The sequence below is a fragment of the Daldinia caldariorum genome, assembly GCF_022478825.1.
Source record: "Daldinia caldariorum strain CBS 122874 unplaced genomic scaffold F4812scaffold_31, whole genome shotgun sequence".
In the NCBI taxonomy this organism is placed as follows: Eukaryota; Fungi; Ascomycota; class Sordariomycetes; order Xylariales; family Hypoxylaceae; genus Daldinia; species Daldinia caldariorum.
The window spans coordinates 169,255-178,477 of NW_025953067.1; the positions used below are offsets into that span (position 1 = coordinate 169,255).

At 46.7% G+C, this 9,223-nt stretch overlaps 3 protein-coding genes across 3 annotated transcripts; 1 reads left to right on the forward strand and 2 right to left on the reverse strand.

Moving 5' to 3' along the window:
* Nucleotides 1–469: 469 nt before the first annotated feature.
* Nucleotides 470–2,447, reverse strand: F4812DRAFT_464110 (uncharacterized protein; the record flags this gene model as incomplete). The annotated part of the gene is made up of 2 exons (XM_047938312.1): nt 470–1,563; nt 1,619–2,447. The coding sequence occupies 2 exons, from the start codon at nt 2,445–2,447 to the stop codon at nt 470–472; spliced, it is 1,923 nt and encodes a 640-aa protein (XP_047785428.1).
* Nucleotides 2,448–3,312: 865 nt separating this feature from the next.
* On the reverse strand, nt 3,313–4,665 carry F4812DRAFT_448102 (DUF292-domain-containing protein). Its single transcript, XM_047935835.1, has 2 exons — nt 4,461–4,665; nt 3,313–4,350 (listed from the first exon to the last, which is right to left on the reverse strand). Exons 1-2 carry the CDS (start codon nt 4,482–4,484, stop codon nt 3,484–3,486), a joined length of 891 nt encoding a protein of 296 aa, XP_047785429.1. The 5' UTR covers nt 4,485–4,665; the 3' UTR covers nt 3,313–3,483.
* Nucleotides 4,666–4,726: 61 nt separating this feature from the next.
* On the forward strand, nt 4,727–9,160 carry F4812DRAFT_448105 (uncharacterized protein). Its single transcript, XM_047935836.1, has 5 exons — nt 4,727–6,540; nt 6,659–7,214; nt 7,270–7,551; nt 7,613–8,383; nt 8,488–9,160. Exons 1-5 carry the CDS (start codon nt 5,104–5,106, stop codon nt 9,030–9,032), a joined length of 3,591 nt encoding a protein of 1,196 aa, XP_047785430.1. The 5' UTR covers nt 4,727–5,103; the 3' UTR covers nt 9,033–9,160.
* Nucleotides 9,161–9,223: the final 63 nt, after the last annotated feature.

The following is a 9,223-nucleotide window of genomic DNA, read 5'->3' on the forward strand; positions in this document are numbered from 1 at the left end:
CTGCCTACAAGTTATACTGGTGGTACTTGGGGGCAGCTCCTCGTCCAACTCATCTAAGTACTGAGGATGGTTGTAATACGACTATGAACCATCTCCGCTGACTCTGACGGGCATGGAAACCGAAAGCGTAAATTGAGCACAGACCAGTAACTTTCTGTACAATACATAAACATCTGTCTTTCTAGGTATTTAGGCCTTCTAGAAATACTCGTATCAAGCAGGAGATACGCAAGGAAACTAAAATGATTCCAGTGATTGATGCTCACAAAGCAACGCATAATCGATATTTAGAAAATGCTGCAAACACGAGAAGAAATAAAACTCAAGCCCCCATCATATTTGGCTTTTACCATTCTATCGTCCCATTTAGACTATAGATACCCGTGGTGTCCATCGATGTAGTGGTGAAACGTGAAACGAGGATCGAATCTTGAAATAATCTTCTTTCCGTGGTTTACGCCGTGGAATGTTAGGCCCAGGTGGGCTTCCAGGCTTCTTCGATCATCTCTTTGGCAGTCTTCCTGTTTGCTTTGCTGTGAACTATCGGAATCGTCCGGCCTCTGAAAAGGGATGTCACTTCAGATCCAAAGTGTGGACCCTGGAATAGGCGCTGGTCTGCGATCTCCGCTAATGTAAGACTGTCTTCATCAAAATCATCCCCCTCCTTGCTGCTGTCAGTATCTATCTTGTCTAATTGATATGAATACTCGTCGGTAGACGTATCGTTTGCGGGAGGTGAGACTTGCGTATCGTCTAAGGAAATTTCATTTGTTAGAGCATCGAGAAACTCGTTTGCTTCTTTCCTAGCTCTCTCGATATCTTCAGCAGTGTCTTCAGGCAGCGGTGCAGCGTCTGCCATTAGTTCATTCTTGCTTTCGATTGTGCCTTGGAAGAGATCCTTGGGAAGAATGTTATCTTTTGGCATCGCTGGAGAAATATGCGAGCCCATAAACTCATCGTTATCATAACCCAGCCTTCCTTCTTCCGCGCCCCTTTTAGTCTTATGTAAATCCAAGAACGGACGTGAACGTTCTTCAGGAGGAGGGGCTTTGGTTCGCTTTCGGTGATTGCGAGGGGGGGTGACCGAACGCTTCCTTAAACGGTAATTGCCCGAAGAGTGTTCATGAGGAGAGTCTTCTCTACGGTATGTTTCTTGAGTCATCCGCTCACGTGTTGACCAAGGTGAAACACTTCTGCGATCGTTGGGCGATTGATATCGGTCACCTAAGCTACGGGTCCGATCCTCCGGGGTCTCGTCTCGTCTGTAAACATTACGCTTTTTACGTCTCAAAGGGAGGTAGGTAGGGCTTCGGGGGCGGCTTTGGGGTGATGGTGTGAAGGGAGAACGGTCTCGATAGTGGGAGCGTTTATCTCGTGTAGGCATCTTTGGTGGAATCTTAATGCGGAGACGCTGCTGTGTTAAAGAGAGCTCGTACTCGTTTTGAGGACATAGTGTTGCAAAATGCTTGCCAGATACTTTGCAGATTTCACATCGATAATAATACGGAGGTGCTTGATCCCATTCCGGGTCCAAATTAGTAGGGCAAAGTTGGATCCAGTGTCCTACAACCAACGTTAGCAGAGAAAACCACGTTCCTTCTCTAAAGCACCTCATTACCTGGCTGCTCGCAACGTTTGCATATATACCCATGAGGAGGAGACGTGGTTAGATAGGAAGGCATGTTTGACGAAGAATAGTCTAATAAGATGGATTTGTAGGTAATCGCTGGGCTAAGCTCTCTTAAACTTGCGTCCTTTAAGCCCAGCTTTGCTGTCTGTTCCATAGGTGGCGCTTTATTGGCCTTGGTCGAGTTCTTCTTTTTGTTATCTTCCTTGATTTTGACGATCTCGTTATAGATGTTGGCATGTGTACCTGCCTTCCGACCTAAGGGAAGATCGTTGGCGCCTGTCTTCTTCTTTCCTCCGCCAACTACCCAGGAAACTGTAGGCTCTCTTATTTTATTTTTAGCTTTAGCTTGAGAGTCAATTGGTTCGTTAATATGGGCAAGCGAGTGTCTGATATCCCGACCAAAAGTCGATGATGATCCCGTAGGTGAATGCTTCTTCGTCTTAGAGCTATGTCTATACTGCTCAAATAGCCCATGGAGATCTAGCTGTACCATCTGATACCTACGTATATTTTCAGGATTATCTGCAGCATCCTTAACTTGCCATTCTTTGAGGGCCTCTTCGATTTCATTCTCTGTGAACGGCCCTTGTTGCAGCTTCCCGGTTTTTAAAAGAAGGTTGGCAAATTCCAACAGCAAAGACTTCTGTTGAATATCCTTCTTGATCCGTTCGTGGAGCCATCCCATGAATGCTTGGAGAACGTTCTGTTTGGGTATCTTATTAGGACTTGCATGTTGAATTTTATCCTCGAGTTCGTCCAGGGTGATATCAGCTAGGTCATCTATACCTAAAACTTGCAAGCTATGATGAAGATCCATGGTGATCTTTGTAATGAAGACCACGGGTAGAGGAAAGATATAAAGACAACGTGCTGCATGGGATACTGATCAGCTGGACGTTATCAGTGGTTGTATTCTGAAAGGAAAACAGGTTACAAAAATGTGTAGTTTCTGTTAACCGTTACTCTCACGCACTCAGGGCGCGGGACTCGATATGTAAATGGTAAAAAGAACGTCCTAACATCGAAATAACGACTCCTGTTATTTTTAGTGAGGAGGTTAACATGGACATGAGTTAGGAAATAGAAATAAAATATCATAGGACTGGATGAGAAAGCAGGATGTGAGTGAAGAGTGAAAAGTGCAGATTGTAAAGTGCAAGGAAAGGCAGCTGCATACTTACCTACTTAGGTACACATACTGGAACTATGTACCCGATCTGATCAAGTTATACATTAGGTATATTGGAAATTACTTACCTAGGTCGCTTCTGTATAAATGAAGAAGAAGAAGGAACAGTGTTCGACCTGCATGTCCTGTGTAACTACCCAGATAGCTGTCTGGGAAGTTATAGCAGGTACTCCACACATACAGCATGCATTGCATGCATTACATAGCACATAGCCTACCTATGTACCTTACATACTTACTCAAGGTATATTAGATACATGTAGGAGGTGCGCAATAAAGGTGCCTACCTGCTTACACATAACGTAGGTTAGATATGTGCAGATACCAAACCACCTAAGTTCTTGCACAACTTGGCCACTTGTTACATTTCTCACATGACTGATACCTACCTAGGTACCTAATATCCTAACATTACCAGTGGCTTCATGTAAATACCTGCAGCTACACCTTTAAAGTTAAGGTATTTAGACACAGCACTTATTCACTTAACAAATTTATTCAAGATAAATATATCTCATATAAGTACCTAAAGAGCTATAAGGAGGTAGGTTATATATATAAGATGAGCCGGAAGATAGAATTAGAGAGAACGGGGTAGCTTGATCGCCGATGAAGTCATCTTATAAGGGTTTCAAATTCTCTAGGACCTGATATGGAGGCATTATCAACGCTTCAGAGCAGCAAAGCGAGCTGTTAATTCATCAACGCTCGTCCTATCCTTCTTACTATCGTTGCTCTTCGACATTCCAGCATCAACCATCTTCTGACTGGGTTTCAGTTCTACTGAGTTCAACGTAATTCTCGGGCGAGGGTTATCCGAGGATGGACTTGGTGGATTAATATGTACCGGAGAATCCAGACCTAGGGTTCGAGGGGGAGTTTCGCGGCTAAGCGCTTCCCTCTCTTGCGCAGATTTGTCGTCAGTAGGCAGAGCTGCTTCTGAACTCTTCTGCGCTTGCCCGCCACTTGGATTATCATTTGTGTCGTCGTCCACGAATTCGGGAGGATCCCCTAGATCCTTAGCTCGCCTCGGCCAGTTGACTCCATATGCTCGCGCGATCTCTTCCAGATAACCCTGGACAAGCTCTTCTCGAGGTGGGGTGACACTGAGTTTCTTGATGACCTTCTCGGAGACTTTCTTGTCCGAGTTTTCCATGGCGGACAGCACGAACTCCTTGCCGTACTTCTCCGCTAAAAGTATGCGTACTTGCTGCAGTTCTTTGATCTCCGTCTTAGGAGCAGCGTATATGATGCTTTTCACTGCTTCTTCCAATCCAGGATCGCATACGCTACCCTCTAAAAGGCCAGCTCGCGCTAGCAATAACTCACAATACAGCTCGAGGATTTCGTGGAGTTCCGTAGTGATATCGGATCGAATAATATTCTCAACTCTAATCTTGGCTGAATCAATCTTACCGACCTCCAGCAACTGGGCCATTGCCCTCCTTTGCGTCTTTCCCATGGCTTCATCACGCTGCTGCACCATGCGCAATCGTGCAATGGATAGTTTTAGCTGGACCTTTAGCTTTGTCTACAGATTCAAGTTGTTTTATTAGCTGTAACTGCCCATATGTTATAGACGGACGACTTTCCGGGGTAAAGGTAAAGGTAAGGGATTATGCAATACAAGAGCAGCCTTACAGTTAGATTCGCCGATGGAGCCATTTTGACGGTAGACACAGCCCGAAAGCTCGTGAACTCCGAAAAGTTGATATGATTTATATTACTGAAGACTAGGTACCTAGGTAGGTAGTTGTTAGAAGTTGACGCTAAACATTTCACTGCTCAGCACAAGCGACTTTGGATTTGTTATTTGATTTAGGTTAGGTATCTGTGTTCGCATTCGCGAACCCCGCGATAATGCTGAGTACTTTGGTCACTGTACTTGTGTACGCGCCTTAGTAAGGTGCATACCTAAGGTACCTAGGTACTTAACCTAACAGGTAATAGAGCTAAGCTATCCCTGCAAGTGCAACTGTAACACATGCCACCCGCGATAACCAAGATCGGACGCTTTTCGCTTGCTTCGGGATGATATCATTCTTAAAGTGCCAAGCCAACTAAGGTAATTGGGGTACAGTGGGGGGCGGACAACCATTACCTTCCATAACTCCAATTTGACTGATGCTAGAAGGATCTCGTGTTGACACCGGTATATCTGTACCACTTAACAAAACCTGCGATTTACGTCTTTTAGCATACGCCTCAGCTCTAGGTTCATTACCATGTCTAGATCCAAATATCCTCTACGGGTGGGCTTCGTCTTAGAATCATCGCAGGAGCCATGGCAACAATCCAGCTTTGGAACAAGATGCTTCAAAGGCAACTGCAGCAATGGAAGGACACTGTCAAATCAAATCTCCAGAAGAACAATCTCTGGAAGAGAATCGTCAAGAATACCATATGTACCACCATCAATCTGATCATTGGGCTCATTCCGGCGGTCATCGCTGTATACGGCCAGTCGACATATCTTGGGGCTATGGCTTCGGTATTCGGACACCCTGGGCGACGGTTCGGCCAGTTGACCGAAGCCTTGATGCTCATCGTGCTCGGAACCTTCGTCGGCATCGCATGGGGCATCCTTGGCTTATATCTCTCTAGTCTTGTTTATCATACCAATATTCAAGCAGCTTGGGCTATCAGGGCTATCTTCTTCACCTTGGCATTGATTTTTCATGGTGTTCTACGTTCTTGGGCACCGAGGTTATTCGTATTCGTGTTCTTCTTCCTGCTCATTAACATAACCATCTTAACAAGTGCTTCCACATCCGTATCAGCTAGGATTGTTAAGCAAATTGGGTACCCCATTCTTACGGCAGTTGGGGTTATTATTCTCATAAATATCACCATCTTTCCCGAATTCTCAAGTGGATTTCTAGGTAGATCTACGATAGAATCCTTATGCGCCACCATCGATTCTTTCCAAGAAGCTGGGGATTGGTTTATGTGCGATACTAGGAAGTCAGGTGGCGGGGATGCCGAGAAAGAAAAGGAACTTTCAACGAACTTGCGTTCCAGGCTCGTAGCCTTGACCGAGAAGAAAGCAAAATTAAGGGCTCAGCTCGGCAGTTCTAAGAAAGCTCAAGCAGAGTGCAATTTCGAGCTTGTGTACTCGGTCCTACCCCCGCGCTCTTTGAAGCCCATCAGCACGACTCTGATGTCACGCCTTGTCCAAGTAACTATCTGTCTTATTAATGCCTGTGAGAGCAAGTACGCGCTAGCAGGATATAAGGACGAACAGAATGAGCAGGATACATCGGACGAAAGCTCAACGGACGACGAAGACTCCGAATCAGAATCCGACTCGGACTCTGACAGCGAGTCCGAAAGCGACAGTAGCGACGACAAATCAGGACGAGGAACTAAAAAGTCACAAAGGAAATTCAAATACGCCCGGAAACTTGAGCTTGTTAAGCCGATGAGAGAAATAGAGTCAGGCGACATTGGATTCCTTGAGCACATTCTTAGCCAGATTCGCGGCCCAACCAAAAGCCTCCAACAACAAACACAGGCCGCACTTCATGTTATAATTTGTGCATTAGCCTATTGCTACGACGTGCCGAACCTTCCATCCGGTGCCCCGGCACCAAACGGTATTAGTATGGAAGAAATCGATCTTAGAATCAACATGTTTGCGGAGGCTTTGACACAGTTTGACCGTGATTCCGCTGCCGCTCTTGAGCAGGCTGCATCCATACAGTACGGCCTAAAATTACGGGTATGTCCAACGATGATTTCTTATTTTTTTCAGCACTTGCTTTTATATTGAGCGGAAACGAATCTTGCTTTCTATGTAGTAGCTGTCTTATTTTATATGAACTAACCTATGCGTATAGAATGATATTACGCCGAAGATGGAAACCCACTTAATCTCGACATTCCTAATTTGCGTACGGCATGCAGCTACCCAGATCAGCGAGATATTGAGGTATTCTAGGGCTCTTGTCGAGAAGAGGCAAGCCCGGCGCGACCGCCGACGGCTCTACTGGCCCAAAATATCTTGGAAGAAATGGCTTACAAGTGGTGGCGAGGATGACATAAATGCTCTTCCAGAAAATGCGAGGAAGGAGGCGAGAACTGGCCATGGTATTAAGGAAGATACCGAAAGACGCGATGACGATACGGATGACAGTGAAGAACAATTACTCAGACGTACTGAAGATGAAGAAACAGGTCACACCGTTTCGAAGCAACCTCCTATCTCCGAGAAAGGCAATATACAGACCCGAAAACGTCCTCAGAGGTCTGAAACTAGTAGGGTCATGTGGTTGCGTGGCCTGGCTGCTGATATAGTCGAGTTTTTTGCCCAGTCCGACGATTTGGCCTTCGCCCTTAGAATGTGTGTAGCGGCATATACCGTTACATGGCCGGCATTTGTGCCATCGTTGAATGGTAATTATGTCATTTCCAAACCTAGTGGAACAATAGCTAACATACAATTCAATAGCATGGTATAATTCTGTCCGTGGGACTTGGGCATCTCTTCAACTAGTTCTCGTCTTTGAAGTCTCAGTGGGGACGTCATTTCAAGGCTTCTTTCTTAGAGTTTTTGGAGTTATCTTTGGCTGTGTCGTCGGTTTCCTCGCTTACGTGATTGGGCGAGGAAACCGAGTTGTTGCCGTGGTCGTTCTTGTATTTGGCATTATACCCTCATCTTACATTCATCTCGGTACACCGTATGTCAAAACAGGTATAATTGCTATGGTTAGTATGTCAGTGGTCGGGCTTGGTAAGTCACTCTGTCGGCGGTACGTTCTGACCAGGCGAGAATCCTAATGTGTGTTTATTAGCAACAATATTTCACCCCGTGGAAGATTATAGATGGGAGATATTCGTTAAGCGAATGGTATGCTTCCTCGTCGGTGGGACGATTGCGCTCCTCTTCTCAATGTTCTTTTTCCCCGTTCGAGCTCGAGACAGGCTTGTCGAGTCTCTAGCGTCGAGCATTCAGCAAATCTCGCAGATGGAAGCGTCGATGGCAGTGGGTATCGATTCACCCCGAAATGTTAATATCAGATCCAGCGCGCTCAACGAGAACTTCAAGGATGCCAAGGAAAATGCCGAACAGGCTCTTGATGCGGCCCGCACTTTCTTACCATTTTGTCTGACGGAGCCAAGAATTAAAGGCAGTTTTAAAGGGCAATCGTTAGTTTACGGAGAGATGATCTATGTTTTGTTTCAGATAATTGATCGCATGGACAATATGTTGCATATACGACAAGCCTACGGGAGCGGCGTGCTCGAGGAGCTAAATACAGAGGTGCTGCCTTACCGTCGTAATGTAGCGGCCAGTATAATGCTCACTCTCTTCGCGGTTCATGAAGCCCTAACGACCCGGCTACCTCTCCCACAATTCCTTCCATCTAGCCGTGTGGCACATTTGCGATACATCGCCAGAGTTCGAGAACTCCTACTCGAACGCGATATCAGATCCGCTTATGACTCCGGTACCCAAACCCCAGCCAGTCTAGCCAATGGATCTATCCCTTCCCAGGCGCACGTCTTAAAATCCATGACTCGCCAAAGCTTCCTAGCCTGGAACGCCAGCTCTGCCGGTAATAGTAAGTGATCCTTCGGAATTGTCCTTGCCATTCCCTGCCTGTTCCCAATTAATGCCTACACTGCCTGCCCCAAATACAAATCCCATACTGACCATTTGCCATAGTGGAAATTATCGAATATTTGGAAGAGCTCGTGGATCTCGCCAAGTTGCTGGTAGGAGTCAATGCATTCCGTAGCGGAATGTTGGAGCGCCCCAAGTTCCACGAGTACGTTAGGAAGATCAAGGAGCGAGAGAAGAACCGAAACGCGACCCCAGCAGCTTCCGCGGAAGCTGGGGACCAAGAAGCACAGAAGGTTAGAAGTCGGAGCGGCAGCTTTGCGTACAGGATGCGGGCCTTCACGTTCGGCAGGATGCGGTCCAACAGCGTCGCTACCGGCACGGGTGCGGGCATGGGCGACGGGGTTGGATTGAGACGCCGGTCGAATAGCGTCTGGGAAGGCGGCGGCCGCGGTGGTGGCGGCGATAGTGCTGCGGATCGTGGTAGTGGTGATCGTGGTGGTCGTGGAGGGGATGAAGGGCTGGATGATTTGCCGGTGAGCTTGCAGCTGGTCATGACGAAGCGGATGGAGGAAAGACAGCGCGAGAAACTGGCTAGGCGCAGGAGGGATGCGGATGACCCTAAGGGGAAACATCCCAGGCCGGCGTAGACTTGAGCATTGTAGCCTGGGTGAGTTGTGGCTCCATTGGATAGCAAAGTTCTCCTCTTGCTAGAAAATTGAGCTCTTGCGAGACCTCATTAGACATGGGGTATCACTGTAGTATGTAGTGAGTGACATGAAATCCTGGGGGGGGGGGGGGGGGGGGGGGTTTTTTTTTTAAAAAAATTTAAACACAAAGG